The 22706-nt window shown below is 44.2% G+C and overlaps 1 protein-coding gene across 3 annotated transcripts in view; it reads left to right on the forward strand.

Annotated features, from left to right (window-relative positions):
• Positions 1-22706, forward strand: part of LOC310854082 (uncharacterized protein) — a 91079-nt gene that overhangs the window by 51567 nt on the left and 16806 nt on the right. The window contains exons 4-7 of one of the 3 annotated variants that reach the window (XM_083758564.1): positions 7035-7232; positions 7562-7651; positions 7923-7997; positions 9619-9894. In XM_083758564.1, the coding sequence (XP_083614690.1) occupies positions 7073-7232; positions 7562-7651; positions 7923-7997; positions 9619-9894 (601 nt within the window). In that variant the 5' untranslated portion in view covers positions 7035-7072. The remainder of the gene's footprint in view (positions 1-7034; positions 7233-7561; positions 7652-7922; positions 7998-9618; positions 9895-22706) is intronic. The other 2 variants (XM_083758565.1, XM_083758566.1) reach the window with 2 other exon arrangements.

Consider the following 22706-nt stretch of genomic DNA (forward strand, 5'->3'; position numbering starts at 1 on the left):
TTTATATTTTACTCGTGATCAGAGCTTCCGTTGCTCCAGACGGTACGATGGAAGCATTTATATTTTACTCGTGATCAGAGCTTCCGTTGCTCCAGACTGTACGACGGAAGCATTTATATTTTACTCGTGATCAGAGCTTCTGTTGCTCCAGACGGTACGATGGAAGCATTTATATTTTACTCGTGATCAGAGCTTCCGTTGCTCCAGACTGTACGACGGAAGCATTTATATTTTACTTGTGATCAGAGCTTCCGTTGCTCCAGACGGTACGATGGAAGCATTTATATTTTACTCGTGATCAGAGCTTCCGTTGCTCCAGACTGTACGATGGAAGCATTTATATTATACTCGTGATCAGAGCTTCCGTTGCTCCAGACTGTACGATGGAAGCATTTATATTTTACTCGTGATCAGAGCTTCCGTTGCTCCAGACTGTATGACGGAAGCATTTATATTTTACTCGTGATCAGAGCTTCCGTTGCTCCAGACTGTACGATGGAAGCATTTATATTTTACTCGTGATCAGAGCTTCCGTTGCTCCAGACTGTACGATGGAAGCATTTATATTTTACTCGTGATCAGAGCTTCCGTTGCTCCAGACGGTACGATGGAAGCATTTATATTTTACTCGTGATCAGAGCTTCCGTTGCTCCAGACTGTATGACGGAAGCATTTATATTTTACTCGTGATCAGAGCTTCTGTTGCTCCAGACTGTACGATGGAAGCATTTATATTATACTCGTGATCAGAGCTTCTGTTGCTCCAGACTGTACGATGGAAGCATTTATATTATACTCGTGATCAGAGCTTCCGTTGCTCCAGACTGTATGACGGAAGAATTTTGAATATTGCGAGAGGCGACAGTCTGGCCACACTAGACTAATAAAGTCCTAACTAGGAATGGATCTCGTAAATGTTTATTGATAACGAGCACCTTATTGATCGAGCCGTGTTCCTTATCGATCCCACTATCTAGCATTTTCTATTATTTTGTGGAAAGACGGGAGACGACATTACATTCTGAACAGAACCAGTATGTTTTCTAGGGGAGTCAAATAGAGTTATTTTCTAACAGACAGAAGGCAATTGACCTTTTTACCAATAAAAACTGTCACTTTAAAAGCGTAATTTTGTTTACCCGGATAGCGCTGGTTGGCAGGTATCAATACACTTTTAGACCGACATGTTTGTGCCAGGCAGCGTGGGTGATTATATTTATTTCTTGATCGACCTCTTGTCTCGATTGTTTAATTATGTCGTCATGGGCCTCTATGCTCCATAACAACAGACCTGATAAGCCCAAAGCTTATTGAGGACGGGTACTCCATACTAGTTGCTTAACCCATTTTGGGCGCGAACCCCTTTTGGTGTTTTATGTTATGCTTTAGCTATCGATAAATAGCAGATCCACAAGCTCATAGCATAACTTGTAGGTCTGCTATTTTTTTTTAATCGTGAAAATGTGACGCAAATCTTTGAATATATATTCTTTTAGAGCGAACGTTTTTAACTCAAATCTTTGCTTCCGGGGGGGGTGCCTGGAACAACATATTTTCAGATGGGGGTCGATGGCCAAATACATATCATTCTCGGGTAGTCCTGGACATGAAATATTGAGCACCACTGATATAGAAACATGAGGTATTTCAGAAATCTGCATATAGGACTTCTTTCCCACTGTCTCATCAGAAATCACACCTATCCTAGGGTCATGGCTTTTACTCTGAAAGCCATGACCGCAGCATAATAGCACATATTGTCAGTTGTGACATTTTTGTTTTTGCTTTGATCCGTGACCTCATGACCCTAAGGCACTAGTACAACCCTCAGGCCTTCTGCCACACCCTATTCTCTCTCTCTCTCTCTCTGTCTCTCTCTCTCTCTCTCTCTGTGTGATAAATGGCCGTTGACGTTGACGTTGACGTTGTCAGCCTCAGAAATGAGCGGAATCGACCGGTCGCAGTGTTTCAGGCTCCCAGCCAGGTTAACCCCCCCCCCCATCCGCCAGGCAGTGTAGTGTCCCGTCCCTCCCGCGCGTTGTGAACGCGCCGTGCAACTAGGGCAGTGCTTTTCAAACCTTTTCAAATCAAGGTCCATTATTTCTTCGACATTTGAATGATCCAAACGCAACCTCTCTCCTCTCCTCTCCTCTCCTCTCCTCTCCTCTCCTCGATTGCATCCTCCTCTCCTCTCAGAGAGAGGGAGAGAGAGAGAGAGAGAGAGTGTGTAAGTTCCCTAAACACTCTCTCTCTCTCTCTCTCTCTCTCTCTCTCTCTCTCTCTCGGATGGAGATAGACGGTGCGAGGTGGTCGGTAGAGAGAGAGAGAGAGAGAGAGAGAGGAAGCTATAGAGCACCGAAGTCTGACGTCACTTTTAGTAGAGGGCGCCAGTACACAGGTTCATGTATATATTATTTATTTATTTATTATTTTTGTTCTTATAGATCGCTTCATATAAGAACTGTGTTTGAAAAATAAACCGATCATCTCAGACGTTCTGTCAGGGGGGTGGCTGTGTGTCATTGATAATGTCCATTAATATTTGATACAGCCAGTTTCTGGAGAAAATGGAATTAATGTGGCCGCAAAAGCCTTGAAACTACATAATTATGAAGGCAATGTCGCTGCTAATATACGTCACGCCCAGCTGTCAACACATTGCGTTCCTGAGATTCCTCATTGACATAAGCTCAACTGGTGGTGACTCGACTCGTACTAACAACGAAACATTAAATATCAATAAAATAAAAATAAACGTAATTAACATTCAGTTTCTGTTGTGCGACGGGCAGATGCAGCCACCCGCCTACCCGGAAATGTAGTCTCTGGGTTGTTTGACTCATTTCTAACGCTTATTTTGTTACTCTTTGGGTATATTTGTACATTTCCACCTTCAGTCGATGCTTCATATCCATCCATGAGTGAAAAGGCCGGGGTGATCGGTTTATTTTTCAAACGCAGTTCTTATATGAAGAGATCTAAAATCCCCCTATGGGGATTTCAATGCAAATAAAAAATACATGAACCTGGGGATTGACGCCCTCTTCCGACAGTGACGTCAGGACTTCGGTGTTCTATAGACCGATTCCGTAGCTGGTCTCATGGTCGCAGCCTACGTATTTCCTGTAGGCGGACTCGACAAGCTGCGGGGATAAAACCCTCACCAGGCGCACCTCTTCCACTACAGTGAACGGCAGAGTGACTGATGTTAGTTTGCCTCAAACTTTACTCCTTTACCTGCTTTTTTACTAACACTAACATTACAAAGATGCCCAGAACATCGAGATGAACCTGTGTAGTTTATGGCTGCTCCAACAGTAGTGGCAACATGAAAAATTAAATAAAACGGAATGTCTAATATCCACCGCGGTGGCTGAGACCAGAGCCATTGAGTAATGGTTGAGACGAAGCAGGGAAAGATACATATCGCCAGTCTTACCCAATACCAAATCTTTATGTTTTATGAACACAAGGCTGCTGTATTTTATATCTCATTTAAAGTATGAGGTATAGGCCCAGGCCGTAGCGTAACGGTCTGGGCACCGGACTGGTGATCCAGTCGCGGTGTGCCGCGGGTTCGACTCCCGAACCCGACACGGCCTTTACCGCATGTCATCCCCCCATCTCTCTCCCGTTTCCTGTCAGCCTACTATCTGTCCCTTAAAAAATCAATAAAAGGCGTAAGCCGCAAAAAAAATATCTTAAAAAAAAAAAAAAAGTATGAGGTATAAGTACACTGGCGTTATGTATCTTTCACTGCTTCGTCTCAACAATTACTCAATGGCTCTCGTCTCAGCCACCGCGGTGGATATTAGACATTCCGTTTTATTTTATTTTTTATGTTGCCACTACTGTTGGAACAGCCATAAACTACACAGGTTCATCTCGATGTTCTGGGCATCTTTGTAATGTTAGTGTTAGTAAAAAAGCAGGTAAAGGAGTAAAGTTTGAGGCAAACTAACATCAGTCACTCTGCCGTTCACTGTAGTGGAAGAGGTGCGCCTGGTGAGGGTTTTACCCCCGCAGCTACGTCGAGTCCGCCTACAGGAAATACGTAGGCTGCGACCATGAGACCAGCTACGGAATCGGTCTATAGGACACACTCTGTAGGCTACAAATTGTACTGTATACTAAATCGTACATTACATGCTGTATGTAAACAAATGGACCCTTTATACGAGTCCATTAGGTTACATTAATTTGTACTCCCAGAGATATATTATCGCTGAGACAGAGATCCTGACGCAATTAGCAGCAGCTGCTTAACGATGGTCCTGCAGTGAGCTCGTTCGTTAGGAAACCACACATTATGTGAAGTTCCCTCGAAAAGAAAACGACCCCAAATGGAACAAATGAAAGCGTTTTCAGCAGGTTACCGCTCCGGAAAAAACACCCCCCCCCCCCCCCCCCCTCTCTCTCTCTCTCTCTCTCTCTCTCTCATTAGCAGGCAACAGTGCAGTACTCTATCTCTCTCTGTTTCTGGCACAACAGCGCACAACAGCGCCCCTACTGGTGCTCATTAATGTCACACGGACACATAGGTGAACACACGGACACATAGGTGAACAACACATAGGCGAACACGGACATTGCTGTTCCTTGGAGTGGTTGCACCACGCGAAAATAGCCGATCTACACACTGGGAGCTTGTAGATGTCGGCCTCAGGGTTAACCCATTCTGGACGGGAACCCCTTTTGGTGTTTTAGCTATTGAAAAATAGCAGATCTACAAGCTCAAGAGTTTGTAGATCTGCTATTTTTGAAAAATCATGAACATGTGGCTCAAATCCTTGAATATATATCCTTTCACAGCGAACGGTTTTAACTCATATCTTTGCTTCTGGGGGGGTGGGTCTCTGGAACAACATATTTTCAGGGGGGGTCCAAGGCCAATTGCATATAATTCTGGGGCTCCTTGAAGTGAAAAGGTTTGAGCACCACTGACATAGAAACAGGAGGTTTTTCAGAAAACTGTTTTAGATGCCACTTTTTTTGTAATCCTAAAATGTTAAAAGGGGCCTAAAGAAAAGACAATAATTGCATTCATAAAATGCAATTATTGTGAATGGGAGCCTGTCATTGGATTACTATTCAATATTCATTTTCGTTGTTTCATGTCATGTGAATTAAAGCAGGGAATCATAGCTTCAAATTGACATATTGGTTGTTCAGTTTGACCCACCAGTGTTGGAGATATGGCTTATAGTAATGTCTTGCAGAGAAACAGCGAGTTGAGAAAACAGGCTTGAAAGGTTCACTTCTTCTGTGGTCTCTAACATTACACCTAGCTACATGTCTGCACGATGGCAGCCTCTCAGTCAAATCTGGTCACATATTGTCCTCCTAAAATATATATCAATGTCCTCACAAGTACAGTAATTTAAACGTGAGTGTGTGTTTGTAGTGACCCCCTCCCCGTCTGTGAATGAGACAGACCGTGTGTGTGTGTGTGTGTGTGTGTGTGTGTGTGTGTGTGTGTGTGTGTGTGTGTGTGTGTGACCACCCAGACCTGGTTACAGTTACCATGGTAACAGCCTCCTTGTCAGCATCCAGGGTGTGTCCTCTCTCTCTCTCTCTCTCTCTCTCTCTCTCTCTCTCTCTCTCTCTCTCTCTCAGTTGTAGCAGTTTCAGTTTTAAATCAATTAATGTGTTATTTTGGAGCTTGTGCGTTCCACATACAAAGAAACAAATAGTATGTCATCTGAGCGTCGCTTTGGTCCTGAATTAAAAGATAAACCACATCATGGAATATCTCCCGACTCACTGGAGTCCTGCCTGCCTGCCTGTCTGCCTGTCTGCCTGCCTGCCTGCCTGCCTGCCTGCCTGCCTGCCTGCCTGCCTGCCTGCCTGCCTGCCTGCCTGCCTGCCTGCCTGCCTGCCTGCCTGTCTGTCTGTCTGTCCTTCTGCCTGCCTGCCTGCCTGCCTGCCTGTCTGTCTGTCCTTCTGCCTGCCTGCCTGCCTGCCTGTCTGTCTGTCCTTCTGCCTGCCTGCCTGCCTGCCTGCCTGCCTGCCTGCCTGCCTGTCTGTCTGTTCTTCTGCCTGCCTGCCTGCCTGCCTGCCTGCCTGCCTGCAGTGGGTGTGGGTCCTGCTCTGTAACAAAAGGCCACTCTCAGAGCCAGTCAGTGCAGTCAGTGCTCCCTCTGGTGGCTCACCAGGGCAGCATTTAACAGATATATGAAAGATGCTACGCTTTGAGACACACTATTTTGGGGTGTGGACAAATGTGATCACGAGTAGGCATTACGGAACCTCTATCTACACACCCTACACACCCACCCAACCTGGGGAGAGCAACGGACTTGAACTCATGCTTCCTTCATGCCTGAGTGTCCAAGTTGCTCCTTTACACTGACCTGACAGGGGGGAGTTTCCCTGGTTGGATGTAGCGCGTTGAAGGAACACGTTATTCCAACCAGTTCCTTTCCCCTCCATCAGGCGCCCCGGCTGGCCAGGGGGAGGTAGTTTAGAGACCAGGATTACTGCATGTTTTATGTGAGGGTACCTACATTTGATGTTTTTTCTTCGTCCTACTATGGTCAGTATATTGTAGTGTCGGAAACTGCAGAAACAGCAGCAACATAAGGGAAATAAAAACGGGACGCTCAAATGGGACGTTTTCCATGTTCCCCAGCAGCCACGGAAAGCAACCGCAGAGGATACTCACATAACACACGTCTAACACATAACCTTTTTATATAATTAGGCGGGATGATTTAGATCGCGAGTTATTAACGTTTTAAGATTTTCGTTGTCGTCGGCTAAACAGGGGGGGGGGGGGGGGGGGACATTTTCGATGACGTCTCATTGTTGCGCAACAACAAGCTTGCGTGATATATATCGTTGATGAAATCTCTTGCAATATATGGAATATGGTGATATCAATATCAAGGGCCTAATATCGCCACAGACATCATATTGCATAGTGAGGTAGCCATATCATCCCACCTCAACGTGCGACGCATGCATAGGCAGAAGAATAGAACTATAGCCTGCGCTCTGAAGTTGTTATTTCATGTTATTCCTCATGTGCCCAGCAGGTGGAGCTCCCGGCCCCCAGCAGCAGCGCCCCAGCATGTCAGACGGTCGTCAGCCCGAGGACCAGCACAGCTGGGCCTCCAACGGCGCCGAGCAGAACGGCCAGAACGGATACTCGGCGGCGTACCGCTCCGCGTACCGCCAGAACGGCTACCATGGAGGGGAGGCGGCCCCCACAGCGCCCCCTACAGCAGCAGGTGAGACTAAATGTCATCAAATGGTGGTCCGTGGCTCAAATGCTGAATAAATAAATAATGGACCTTGACATGAAAACGGTTGAAAAGCACTGCTGTGGAGGACATGTTAAGGACCTGTTGAGGAAGAGTGAATGATTTCATACCGTGTGTTTCATTCACAATGTGTCTCATCCCATGCTGTCTGTCTGTCTGTCCATTTGTGTGTTCTGTGTGTGTGTGTGTGTGTGTGTGTGTGTGTGTGTGTGTGTGTGTATGTGTGTGTGTGTGTGTGTGTGTGTGTGTGTGTGTGTGTGTGTGTGCGTGTGCGTGTGTGTGTGCGAGCGGTGCAGAGCTAGAGTCTGCCTGTGTAGTTGAAGAGGTTTCAGCCGAAGCGTTGGTCACACTAAAGGACGAACACGACCGCGATAGACAGAGTTCAGGTGCACACACACACACACACACACACACACACACACAAACACACACACACACACACACACACACACACACACACACACACACACACACACACACACACACACACACACACACACACACACACACACACACACACACACACACACACACACACACAAACAAACACACACACAGCTAGGAAAGGTCAGCATTATGTGACCTTCCTCCACCCTTCCTCCATCCTTACCTTTTCTCCCCCGGTGTGTCTGTCTCTCTCTCTCTCCCTCTCCACAGTGGACGACCAAGCCAATCTGCCTCCCTCCCCGCCCCCTTCCCCGTCCGCTGAGCAGGTCGGCCCCATGGCACAAGGTACACACGCGCACACACACACACACACACACACACACACACACATGTACACGCACGCACACACCCACACATGCACACGCGCACATGCACACATGCACACGCGCACATGCACCCACATAATTATGACACTTACAGGGTGAGTACAAAATGTGAAAAGTGTTGTAGTGCACAGTTGTTCACACGTGCACGTGACACTGAGCGCACCACACGTGCACGTAACACGCACAGCTCTTTCCGGAGCCATAATTATGCTGGGCATGAGCTCCTCCCCTTGGCCCCCCTGGCCCCTCCCACTTTGTCTCAGAGCTCCTCCCCTTGGCCACCTGGACCCTCCCACTTTGTCTCAGAGCTCCTCCCCTTGGCCACCTGGACCCTCCCACTTTGTCTCAGAGCTCCTCCCCATGGCCCCCTGGCCCCTCCCACTTTGAGCTCGTCTTTCCTTTGCATGTTGATTTGTCTGTCCGGCATTTTGTGACACACCCACATTCTGTGACACACCCACTGTGACACACCCACATTGTGTTCTCACCCACATTTTGTCTTCAATAGAGCGTCGCAGTCCCGCCCCCTTTCAGAACGACGAGTGGCCCAGGAAATGATTCTCCATTCATTTTCTCCATAGACTTTTCAAAAAGTATTTATTTAAAGACGGTTACGCCGCGGACAAAGCCAACTCGGATCGTGACAAATCATGACAATAATTATGTTTTGGGCCGACCAAATAATTTGTAAGAAGAAAAACAAAACAAATAGTGTTGTATCCTGCCTTTATTTTCTTCTTTCAAATTATTTGATCGGCATAAAATATTGTGTTTGTTGTCATGATTTGTCAAGATCCGAGTTGGCTTTGTCTCTGCACACATAAAAACATTCATGATGCCATGTCATATTCATATTCATCAGAGCTGAAGGTTACATAAAAAAAACATTTATGATGTCATAATGCCATCGTCTTCATCAGAGCTGATCGTTACACATTAAATAAAGGGACACCCTTTTTGCAAAATAAAATATATGTTTATGACGTTTAGAAGATCTAGAACACTTCTCTGGGGTTTTTATGTGTGTAATATGTGGTTTTAGATATTTTCGATTTCAGCAGTAAGCCCAGTGTCACTTCCTTCCTGGACTACAATTCCCATAATGCTTTGCTGCACTGCTCCTCCTTGTGGATAGGGGGAGGACTGTAGTGTAGTCCAGGAAGATGTAGTCCAGGAAGGAAGTGAGCCCAGTGTCGATGACATCAGAGACACTGGGCTCACTGCTACAATCTAAAATATCTAAAACCACATATTACACTCATAAAGACCCCCAATAATCTTCTAAACGTCATTAACATATACTGTATATATATTTTCTTTTGCAAAAAGGGTGAAGTGCCCCTTTAACCATTGTTAATCCCAGTGTGTCTTGTTGTCCATGTCTCACCCATTTACCTCCTCCTCCCCCCCTCCTCCCCTCTCCCTCCTCTCCTCCTCCCCCCTCCTCCCATCTCCCTCCTCCCCTCTCCCCCTCCTACCCTCTCCCCCCCTCCTCCCCTCTCCCTCCTCCCCTCTCCCCCTCCTCCCCTCTCCCTCCTCTCCTCCTCCCCTCACCCCCCCCCCCCCCTCCCTGCCTAAAGATGAGACAGTAGAGGTTATCAGTGCTGCCTCTATGGAGGAGCAACAGGTGGTGGAGGAGGAGGAGGAGGCATCTCCAGAGGAGGTGCAGACTAGTCACCCAGGGGAGGAGGAGGAGGAGGAGGTGTGTGAGGAGCAGCCAGGAGATGTGCTCTTAGAGCGGGCAGAGTTTGTAACAGAGCCCCAGGCTTTGGAGGAGGCCCAGGAGGCCCAAACACACCCGCGGGTCCTCAATGGAGGAAGCCATCGAGCTGAACAGGACAGCCCGTCGCAAGAAGGTGTGTGTGTGTGTGTGTGTGCATGTGCGAGTGTGTGCGGGTGCACGTGGGAGCTAGCGCCTTCGTGTCTGTGTGTTCATCTAATTTGCATGAAGCTTCCTCTCTGTTGCTCCGCAAACGACTGACTGAGGCACTTAAACGTTTTTTGGATTTACGAGATGTACGTAACGCAAGCCCCCCCCCCCCCCCCCCCCCAGACGCTCTGTTGTGCTGAGGTCACTATTTTATGATTCTGCTTCTGCTTTGAAACACCTGCCGGCGCAACAACAAAGAGGTCAACGACGGAAATACTCCATCATCACACGATGGATGGCGTACAGGTGTTGTTGTGCTTATCCATGCTAAACATGACGACCATTTTGCTTTTTCATCCAAAACCGACATTCTAAAGATCAACCCGCGTTCACAGTTGATCAGTGTTTTCAGTGTTCGGCTACATTGCAAACGCCTGGAGGTCAAACCATGTTGAAGCTTCAAGCTCTGTAAGGCAGTCGTTCTCAAAGTGTGGTCAAAGTGGGGACCCTCCCCCCCCCAGGGGTCCCTGAGGGAGTTCCAGGGGGTCCCCATCTAATGATTGATATGAACCAAATGGACCCTTATGGGTGTGTAACTCTGAGTGTACAAATGGAACCAAATGGATCCTTATGGGTCTGTAAGTCTGAGAGTGTACAAATGGAACCAAATGGACCCTTTTGAGTCTGTAACTCTGAGAGGGTGCAAATGGAACCAAATGGACCCTTATGGGTCTGTAACTCTGAGAGTGTACAAATGGAACCAAATGGACCCTTACGTGTCTCTAACTCTGAGAGTGTACAAATGGACCCTTATGGGTCTCTAACTCTGAGAGTGTACAAATGGAACCAAATGGACCCCTACGTGTCTATAACTCTGAGAGTGTACACATGGAACCAAAAGGACCCTTATGGGTCTCTAGCTCTCATTTGGTTCCATTTGTACACTCTCAGAGTTAAATCAACATTGATTTTACAATATAAATTGGGGGTCTCAGAGATAGAAATGCCGTCAAATGGAGGTCCGTAGCCCAAATGCAGGTCAAACTGGGGGTGCTTGAAATTAAAATGGTTGAGAACCACTGCTGTTTGACATATACTTTCCCCATGTGGGTTTTTGCTGGGTTTGTGTTGTGTCCACGTCTAGAGGGTGACCAGAACCAAACTGTTCATTTGAGGGACAGAAGTATTGCTTGTTGTGAGGGACAAGTGGGACGGGACACGGTATAATAGCAACTTATTTGCCAACTTAAATTGCTATTAAAATATATTTCCGTGAACGGAAATGGCAGCTTTCCTTATACTCGGATTTCGGGAGGTGTAGTTCCAGACTCTTATACGGTATTGTGTATAAGATTGTGGAATAGTCGTCTTGGCTACGTGAGACTACCATAGGACTAATATTATCATATATCATTATTATCATGTGGTTATTAAAATGCTCATTTTGGTCATGGGTGGTATGGCCGACTTGGTACTGTAGCCTATAGGGGATATTCCTCACCTTATTTTAACGGGCTTAAAAAACACATATTGCAGGAAAAGAGACAATGAGAGAGCATTACAACAGAAAGCCAACTATTAGGTCATTTGAACACCGATGCCTGTCAGTCACAATGTGGGACAGGGTCTCAATGTGAACACTGATGCCTGTCAGTCACAATGTGGGACAGACAGGGTCTCAATTTGAACACTGATGCCTGTCAGTCACAATGTGGGACAGGGTCTCAATTTGAACACTGATGCCTGTCGGTCACAATGTGGGGCAGGGTCTCAATTTGAACACTGATGCCTGCCAGTCACAATGTGGGACAGGGTCCCAATTTGAACACTGATGCCTGTCAGTCACAATGTGGGACAGGGTCCCAATTTGAACACTGATGCCTGTCAGTCAAAATGTGGGGCAGGGTCTCAATGTGAACACTGATGCCTGTCAGTCACAATGTGGGGCAGGGTCTCAATTTGAACACTGATGCCTGCCAGTCACAATGTGGGACAGGGTCCCAATTTGAACACTGATGCCTGTCAGTCACAATGTGGGACAGGGTCCCAATTTGAACACTGATGCCTGTCAGTCAAAATGTGGGGCAGGGTCTCAATGTGAACACTGATGCCTGTCAGTCACAATGTGGGACAGGGTCTCAATGTGAACACTGATGGCTGTCAGTCACAATGTGGGACAGACAGGGTCTCAATTTGAACACTGATGGCTGTCAGTCACAATGTGGGACAGGGTCTCAGTTTGAACACTGATGCCTCTCGGTCACAGTGTGGACAGACAGGGTCTCAATTTGAACACTGATGCCTGTCAGTCACAATGTGGGACAGGGTCCCGATTTGAACACTGATGCCTGTCAGTCACAATGTGGGACAGGGTCATCATTTGAACACTGATGCCTGTCAGTCACAATGTGGGACAGACAGGGTCTCAATTTGAACACTGATGCCTGTCAGTCACAATGTGGGGCAGGGTCTCAATGTGAACACTGATGCCTGTCAGTCACAATGTGGGACAGGGTCTCAATTTGAACACTGATGCCTGTCAGACACAATGTGGGACAGGGTCTCAATGTGAACACTGATGCCTGTCAGTCACAATGTGGGACAGACTGAAAAGTGTTGGACATGAGGGGCTGTCCCACGCAGAGAAAGGGGGACATCTGATTGTACTGGAATCTGTGGACATATGCTCAAAACCAAATCACAACAATGAATAATGAGGCAACACAAGAATTCGGAGTTATAGAGTATAGAGATTTTACTCGAGCAAGGAGACAAGACTTACATGAACCAACCCCATGTATGGAAAACCCAGTCTGGCACCCAGATTGACAACCAACGACAGCTTTTATAGCTCTTCTCTTCTCCCACACGACAACCCCCAACATAGCCACAAGGCATTCACCACATGGGCAGTGACGTCATAAAACACTTGGAGTATTCTTACAATGTTTATCTCTAAACTTCCACGACATTACCCCACTTTTAAACATTTAAAAACTCATAAACACCATTTTATCAGTACATTGCAGATGCAGGCAAAAACCTGGAACACAAAATAAACACTCACTCATATCGTACGGGCAGGCGAAAAACCCCTTTTCATACAACATTATCTCGTAACGTTCTGGGAAAATTCCTACACCGGCCTATCTCATAAGAGAAAACGACCACCACATGGCTTACGACATGATAAAAACATAAAATCCACAACATAGTATACACAACAAAACACATCAGAATACACAGGTATTCAGGCACAAACATAAATCAATATACAGTGACACAATGGTTTTATAACAACAAACAAATAAGGCAACGCCAAATTAAACATACAATAACCGTTGCCGACATTGGACCCAAGAAAACATCTCAGCACCATAGTGTGTCCATTCAGAATTGTCCATCAGCCCACTTTGAGGAGCAAGCCAAGTCTTTTTAGTTCTTTCACAATGTGCAGGGCCCAGACATGTTGCGAATTTGCAGATTGGCCATTTTCAACAGAACAGCACACGTCCCGGCTTCTCAAAAGACCAGAAATTGTCACCCCACAGGTGACATTCCTGGGGCACATGACCGCACATGATCGCCGGATTCAGAGTTCAGAGTGCTAACAGCACTCTCATTTAGGACCCTCAGTGTCATAGTAGCAGACATGATCGCACATCATCATCATCATCATCATCATCATCATCATTCATGTTGTCGTCTTTATAGGATCATATGGAGCTGGAAAAAAACATACTACAAACCAATTTTTTTAAAGGCCCTACTCTATCTAGTCTATCTAGAGTGTTGACGGTGGACTCAACACTTTGTAATATGACGGGAATATGATAATACTTTTAACATGGACACATATATATATACCAGTCAGCTGTTACTTTATAGACTGTTGATTCCTTACTTACAGAAGGTGTAAGTAACACCTTTACTTATTCAGCCTGTGGAAACGGTGGGGGTGCAATTAAACCCTAGGGGGTCTCACAGCTGACTACCAGCTGACACTATAACCATCTCATTTACTGTCAGTCCACCACCTTCCAACGTCTCTACACGCATTTGTATAACTACTGCCTAAAAATACATTCTCATGTCTCACTAGTATGGCATAATTCAAACAATACCGCTGTTCAACACTATAAATTGTATAACTACAGTAAAACATTCTGAACATCAATATGTTGCATTTTACTCACGTAATACTCACAGATTTGATTTCCAAAACCCAATGATACTTCTCCTCTGTAAACACAGCGAGATAACCAATTTCGGCGCACATGCACACACATGCAAAGATTAGTCATTTCATTAGTAAATCACTCCATAAACATATGAATCTGGACCGCCTCCACCTTGAACCTAAAAAGAAACCTGGATCAGAACATTCATACATTTATACAGGAAACACATTGTATTTAAATACTTTGTCTATTTCAGGGCGTCCCCTGAACCAGAACTGCGGACTCACTCACATTAGTCTGTGTGACTCCTATGAATAATATCTTGTAAATACAACATATAGTACTTATATTCTAGAATGTACAACAACTCCTATCTCCGGTTCCATTCCACCATCAGTGTACAGCCCCTTACTGGACCTTTAGATAATTGAACAATGTATAACACATAACTTTTAATAAGCCCAAGCAACTCCAGCTTGTTAAACAGGTTATCATTCTCAGTCTTAATTTTACTCATGCAGCCAATACATTTCTCAGTCTTAAATTTAACTCACGCAGCCAGCCAATACATCAATAGCAGTAATTGAATCACTATTACAGTAATTGAATCACTATTATTTCTTGCCCTGATGAAAATAGCTACTCAAAGTTACTCTATAAATGACATCTATGATGATGTCAGTGTCTTCTTCTTCTCCCTGCTATTTACTTATTTAAATGACGACTGCACAGCTCACAGTTGCTCTTACGTTCCGCTGTACTTTTACTTGTACTTACATTAAATTGAATCTCACCTCATCTCATCTAAATTCAATGGTCCTGAACAAGAACAACATAGTTTCAATCATTACAAATACTATTTCAAATCAATTGGTTTTTAAACAAAACTATGCCTGCACTCACTGTACTACAATACAATGTAGAGATTTGACTGATTTTACACTGTTGCATGACCTATACGACTGCAGTATTCTTATTTGAATGAGTATATTACTACATAATGATCTATAATTTTATCTAATACTGTACTATTAAACTCCACTAATTTACATTAGTATTTTCGGTATCCGAACCTCTGAGCACCTGATCATATTATGTCCTTACATTCAGCCCATGGAAATAACCTGCAGTAAATTCTGTGTACAGAAGTACATGGGGTTTGTTGCCCTGACCGTCGTTATGTCATAAACATTCTAAATAGCACTAGGCCAGCTGTTCTCCCTATCCTTGACCAAGTCACAATAAGGTCAAAATAATGTCAGATCTTGAGCACAACCATTTTAAAGTTTACCAGACCAACCACCCATTTCCTTTCATAGCAGCCATAATTGACAACCCCTCCTTACTATTTTATCAATATGCATCTGTCATTCTTCCCACACCTCTCACCATCACCACAGAGAGAGTAAACACAGTTCCTGCTAGCCACAAAATCAGCAGATGACGTGGAGAGAGAACACAGCCATAGTTCCCAAGGTCTCACAAAATCAGATGTCGAAAACATATCCTCCATTGTTGTCGCAGAAGTCAGCTCTGCCTTGCATTTGAACCCATCCTTTGCCAGTTGCATAGGGTGCCCAAACCCTTCACACAGTGTGTTTCAGTACAGTTCAGTGTCAATCCGTGTCTCAAAGTTCAGTGCAACGATCACACCTCCCACAGTGTGATCTGAAAAATCAAGTAAGCGGTTTGTAGCCTGTATCTCTCCCTCTCCATGGTAACAGGTCCAGAGCAGGCTTACTCTGACAGATGCATACCTTTTGCATAACTGCAAATTACTATATTTTAAATGATCACAATTACAGCTGCTATATCCCTAACAATCATATTCCATGTATGTGATCTAATTGCCATATTCTTTGTTCTTACCTAATGTAAATCGCTCTGGATTTAAGACTTTAGCTCTCTGAATTTCCAAATAGATGTCACCAAATCAATCATCGTCACAACATTCTTATTTGCCAATCAGTGACTAGTTGTTAGCCTTGTTATCCTTGATAAATGCAATCTCCTGTATCAGCCAGATGTATACACAGTGTTCGGGCAACTTCTTCATTTTTCTCTTTTACGTGCACATACGTACATGATCAGGTCTCTGGCTCAAATACCACAAAACTAACTTTTCCCCTTACTTGCGGACTCTATCGGTGGGGCCTTGATTCCGAATTGAATTTTAATTCACACATTAATCATGTTACCAAGCTTGCCTTTTTTCACCTTAGAAATATTGCACGAATCAGAGCCTATGTGTCCTTGGACGATGCAAAAAACGCTCATCCACGCCTTTGTTTTCTCTCGGCTTGATTACTGCAATGCACTTTTCCAGGACTGCCTAAGAAAACAACTGACAGATTACAACTTGTCCAAAATGCGGCAGCCAGAGTTTTAACTAGAACTAAGATGTGAGAACATATTACTCCAGTTTTGGCATCACTGCACTGGCTCCCGGTTGTTTTTAGGATTGTTTTAAAATTCTTTTACTTGTCTATCAAGTCCTCAATGGTCTCGCACCTTCCTACCTACATGACTGCTTGCCTAAATATGTTCCAAACCGCCCGCTAAGGTCTTCCACTGCTGGCCTGCTCGCTTTGCCTGTCAGGCAGCCTCTGTAGACATTTTTAAAGCTCAGCTCAAAACCCACTTCTACAACATTGCCTTTAAGTGATCTTATATTTTCTTTTATTCATGTCCTCACTGTATTGCATTACTGCTTGCTTTTTAATGTCGTTGCCTTGCTTTCCTTTTACGCTTTGCTTTTATTTTATTCTTCATTGTTCTGTAAAGCACTTTGAGCTGCATTTGATGTCATGAAAGGTGCTATACAAATAACGTTTTACTATTATTACTTTATTATTATGACACACTAGCGTCATGACCAGGGGTGTAGGGGTTAGGCTCCTGCCCTGTGACCCTCATGGCTTCAGCAAGGCTACTTACATACTCCCTATAATCTCACTGTAAACCCTTGTTCTTGACTACGGTAATTGCTTCCAGCATATTTTAACATTCCTAATAACAAATGACAGTTTACAAAAGTAACTATCCTGGGAAGTAATCCTTTACATTCATAATAGGGAACCACCTAGCTTTGGTCAATTTCTATAAATGACATCTATGACAAATGGCTTCATATAACATGAGCCGTCACACAGAGCCTGAGGAGACTCGGAAGAGCAAATAAACAATAAACTAATTACAGGGGGTAATTATCTCACAGCATGACCCCAGGCTAGCATCAACACTACTTCTCACCTTTTCATTACTACTCTGACTACATTTCAAACAACATGCTTGTAGAACCGCTATCTTTATACTCTTTCCAGCATGCACTATCAAATGTATCATCTTAGAATCGTACTTCACTATTCACTGTCCTAACAAGTTCCTTAAAATATAGGCTATGTGTTCTATTTTACTCAAACTACACCAGGGAGAATGCTCCATTTTACTGCTCGGGGACATGCAATTTTACCAATTAATAAGAATGTTAGACCATGAGCTGATCAGAATGAGGCAATACACTATTTCAACAATAGTGATTATAGCTACCATTTTCATGAAGGTTTAACCCCACACTATAATTACATAGTGAAGTTTAATAGACGAAGCTATCGTGGTTACTATTTTCCTAAATTACTTTTAGCTCCACATTCTGACACAGACAATGTCCACAACGCATTTAACTATTAAAAACAATGGCCACTACATGCTTAAGGAAATCTGTAGATTAAAGCTCCTCCGACAGCTATCTGCCTAAACATGTCGCACCATGGTGTCTCAAACAGTGAGCAACGGCTGGGTTCACATGTCACAATGTGGTCAGATATTTTCACTCCAAAGAAATACAAATACCTATGTTTCCTCATCATACATATACACATTTGATCCCTCTTCAGATATACAGTATGTGTTTTAGCACAACTTCCTATGCTTTTCCCATTTCTCATCTAGAGGATTATGATCTATCTTCACTTTAGGCTCGTCTACCTCCTAAATTTACTCATACAACACGCCACTTATTTCCAGAAAACAGGCTGCTCTTAAACTTTATGACAACTCCCCTTGCAGGGAGCCATATAGGAGGAGGAAAATAAACAGTCCTAATACAGACATTCAACCGCTCAAATGAGGTGTTTCCGTCCATCAAAATTACTTTGCCCCCACATATAAAATGTAGTTCATAGATTTAACTACGATAGGCGCACTATTTCATTCCGATTTAATTTAACTCCACAAATTACACAGTAACAATATCTAAAATAGAATATCTTATAATTCCAACACACCAAATATAATATGCCAAGAAAAAAAATGAAACCATACCACTCTCACACTCTCCTTCGTTTCACATCCTTACTTTCATCCATATTATGGAACTATTTCCGTTTTCTCGACTCGAGAATTATGTATCTCCATTTTAGATCATTAAGAATCTCCCATTTCCACATTTTCTCTCCCTGTCATACTGACACCTTGCCTCACCCATACTCACACACACACAGGCAGATAGGCAAACACACTCAAACACAAACACCGTAGGCCTACATTCACACGCTGGCTAGCCAATTTCGTTGTTTCTTAAAACAACAGGATACCCTAGGCAGGATCTCTTGTCCCCCTATTAGACAGCAGGCAACTTAATGAATGATTTATTGAATAGACAACTTTTTCCTAGCCATTCAACCAACCAAACACTATTCCTCCGTCTCTCATATGCACATATGAAAGGCAAAACTTCACAGTTTCCCTCTTTAGTATAGGCCATCCAAAAAAAAACAATTGTGATCACAACCAACTTCATCACTATACTTTAAAACTCTGAATAAAAGCAATACCTCATTTTCTGAACATCCAAACAGACCCATATACTCACTTGCGCGACGTCGGCCCAGCCGAAAGACAGAACTTTACCCCACCGGGCCGACCCGCCAAGCACAGCACATCTCGGTGGAACCTCCAAATTGTACTGGAATCTGTGGACATATGCTCAAAACCAAATCACAACAATGAATAATGAGGCAACACAAGAATTCGGAGTTATAGAGTATAGAGATTTTACTCGAGCAAGGAGACAAGACTTACATGAACCAACCCCATGTATGGAAAACCCAGTCTGGCACCCAGATTGACAACCAACGACAGCTTTTATAGCTCTTCTCTTCTCCCACACGACAACCCCCAACATAGCCACAAGGCATTCACCACATGGGCAGTGACGTCATAAAACACTTGGAGTATTCTTACAATGTTTATCTCTAAACTTCCACGACATGGTCACCCTATCCAGAGTCCGTTGGATGCTTGTTGGGTAAACGCTGTATTTTTACTCTACTTTATATCGTTTGCTTACATTGAAGTTTTATTATTTCTCTCATGTCATAACAATGTTCCTATTGTCACTAAAATTACACTTTTCTTTTTCTTTTTACAGTATCGTTATTAACAGTCATTGGACATAATTATTATTTTATAGAAGGGTTTTTGTTAGTTGGAAATCGCAGGAATTCATTAAAAAATGTCTGTGTTTACTTTAAGAAAACATAATAGAAATAAGAAATTACATCTTTCATGGGGGATTGTTATAGGGCTGAAATTGTTTCAGCCCTATAAGTTTCTAATTCCTTATTGGCCCTTAGTTAGTCAGGCTCCTGCCTTGAATCACTACCATTAAAATAAAGATGTGTTCTGGTGTGGAACAAATTTTAAATTCAGGCTTAGGTTGTCAGGTTTAAATGTATCATTAAGATGATTTAAAAGTAAATCCATATTATATTCCCAACAGAAAACACAAGCAGCATGGCAAGGTTTCATCCACTGCTTTTAGGTTCATATGAGGCGAGTTCTGTTCTAATGGATCTAGAGTAGTTAATATTTAGTCACAAGCTGGTCTCTGAACCGCCTCCTGGGGCGCCTGATGGAGGGGAAAGGAACTGGTGGGAATAACGTTTTCCTTCCACGTCCCGGTCCGGCCGGGGAAATTCCCCCCTGTCAGGTGAAAAGAAGCAGCTTGGACTCCTCATGCATAGAAGGAAGCATGAGGTCAGTCCGCTTTCCCCCCAGGCTGGCAGAGGAAGTGTAGCCCCTAGGATTACATTAGATAATTGACACTGGGTGAAATAATGGGTTGCAAAATCGTGGGCTAAAAGGGAAAGGAAAAACATATTTAGTCACAATTAAACTCTTATTAATATAATAATTTGTTACATATGTATGTAACAGATCAAATACTTAACCACCATTATTTGGGGTATATCATGGTGAAAACATTTTCAAAATGGTCAGACTTGTCAAACCTTTACCAAAAGAGTAAAAATTGCTGATCTACAAGCTCACAATGTGTTGTGACGTGAGCTCAGGATGTGTTCTTCTCAACGACATGCACTGTCATAGTGTATGCAGAAGTATCTCAAAGGAAATTAAACAAATATATAATAATGGAGATACAAGGTTTCTGCCTAACTGTGACAATATGATCATTTTGTTCATTTCAATAGGAATTCAGTTAATTTCAATGGGAATTCAGTTAATTTCAATAGGAATTCAGATCATTTCAATAAGAATTCAGTTAATTTCAATGGGAATTCAGTTCATTTCAAAAGGAATTCAGTTCATTTCAATAAGAATTCAGTTAATTTCAATAAGAATTCAGTTCATTTCAATCGGAATTCAGTTCATTTCAATAGGAATTCAGTTCATTTCAATAGGAATTGAGTTCATTTCAATAAGAATTCAGTTCATTTCAATGGGAATTCAGTTCATTTCAATAGGAATTAAGTTCATTTTAATGGGAATTCAGTTCATTTCAATATGAATTCAGTTCATTTCAATGTGAATTCAGTTCATTTCAATATGAATTCAGTTTATTTCAATGGGAATTCAGTTCATTTCAATGGGAATTCAGTTTGTTTCAATAGGAATTCAGTTCATTTCAATAGGTCCAACTCCATGCAGCTCATTGTGTTACATTACAACTCTGCACGGCAGCTTATACAGTAGGTGCTGTGGCCTGCAGCCCACTGAACATTGTGTGTGACGCTTGATGGACAGCAGTTCTATCTATGTGCGGAAAGAAAGGCTGTGGAAAGGCTTGACTGCACTGGCTGTAGCTTATTGCAAGAGACGCTGTGGGCTAATGCTATACTTTAGAACAGAGCTGTTCTGTTCGCTGTCGTTTGAACCTCACAGCAGCCGAGCCGCCGGGCCGAGAGGACGATAAACCGCACGACAGCCCCCCTGTGGATGACGAGGAGGGGGAGCCATCACACCTGAGATCAGACAGAGACAGCCCCCCTGTGGACGACGAGGAGGGGGAGCCGTCACACCAGAGATCAGACTCGCTCGACGCGGGACAAGGAACGCCTGAACGAATGGAAGAAGACGTGGTGACCGATTCTCCCCCCAATTCCCTGTCGCCCGACATGGAGCTCCCTGAAACGTCTCCGGCTCTGCAGACACAGGAGCGAGACACGGGTGGAGTTACAGCAGAGACCGTCAGGAGGGACTCGCTTGTAGAGATAACCACGGATGAGAAACAGGCGTTGGTGGACGAACTCATGGAACGCACAAGCGAATCGGCAGAGGCGGAAAGTGAAATCAAAGACATTCTGACTGCCGAAGCAACGAGTGACACGAGCGAGGTGAAGTTACACGAAACGCTGTCCGAAGAAACCAAAGACGTTCAAAGGAACGAAACCGGCGAACAACAGAGTCCAGTAGTGGGTGTGGATTCAACACAGACACCGGGTGTTGTTTCAGAGCATGAAGCAGGTGTTGTTTCAGAGAATGAAGCAGGTGTTGTTTCAGAGCATGAAGGAGGAACGGACACCTATTTTGAGACCTCCACACCAAGCCCTGTTGAGGAGCAGCAAACACAGAGTTACTATGAGCTCACTGTAGCAGAGATCAGGTCCACCCAACATGAACTCACTGTAGTCGAGAGCAGGTCCACCCAACATGAGCTCCCTGTAGCCGAGAGCAGGTCTACCCAACATGAACTAACAGTAGCAGAGAACAGGCCCACCCAACATGAACTCACTGTAGCAGAGAACAGGCCCACCCAACATGAACTCACTGTAGCAGAGAGCAGGTCCACCCAACATGAACTCACAGTAGCAGAGAGCAGGCCCACCCAACTCACTGTAGCAGAGAGCAGGTCCACCCAGCATGAACTCACTGTAGCAGAGAACAGGCCCACCCAACATGAGCTCCCTGTAGCCGAGAGCAGGTCAACCCAGCATGAACTAACAGTAGCAGAGAGCAGGCCCACCCAACATGAACTAACAGAGAGCAGGCCCACCCAGCATGAACTAACAGTAGCAGAGAGCAGGCCCACCCAAATCACAGTAGCTGAGACCAGGTCCACCCAACATGAACCAACAGTAGCAGAGACCAGGTCCACCCAACTGGAGGCTGACGACGAGGGACTGACAAGAGACAGTGTTCCAGAGAAGCTAGAGAATAAAGAGAAGATGGAGAGAGAGATGAAACTATCACCTGATGCTAAGATGTCTTCAGAAGATGTCTCTTCCTCTTTGACAGCAGAGGAAATGATAGCCTCAAAGGTCTTCTCTGAATCCTTGTGCCCCGACAGTGGCAAAAGGATCCTTTCGATAGACTG

This window comes from Protomyctophum parallelum (genome assembly GCF_964188405.1).
Source record: "Protomyctophum parallelum genome assembly, chromosome: 23".
NCBI classification, from domain to species: domain Eukaryota; kingdom Metazoa; phylum Chordata; class Actinopteri; order Myctophiformes; family Myctophidae; genus Protomyctophum; species Protomyctophum parallelum.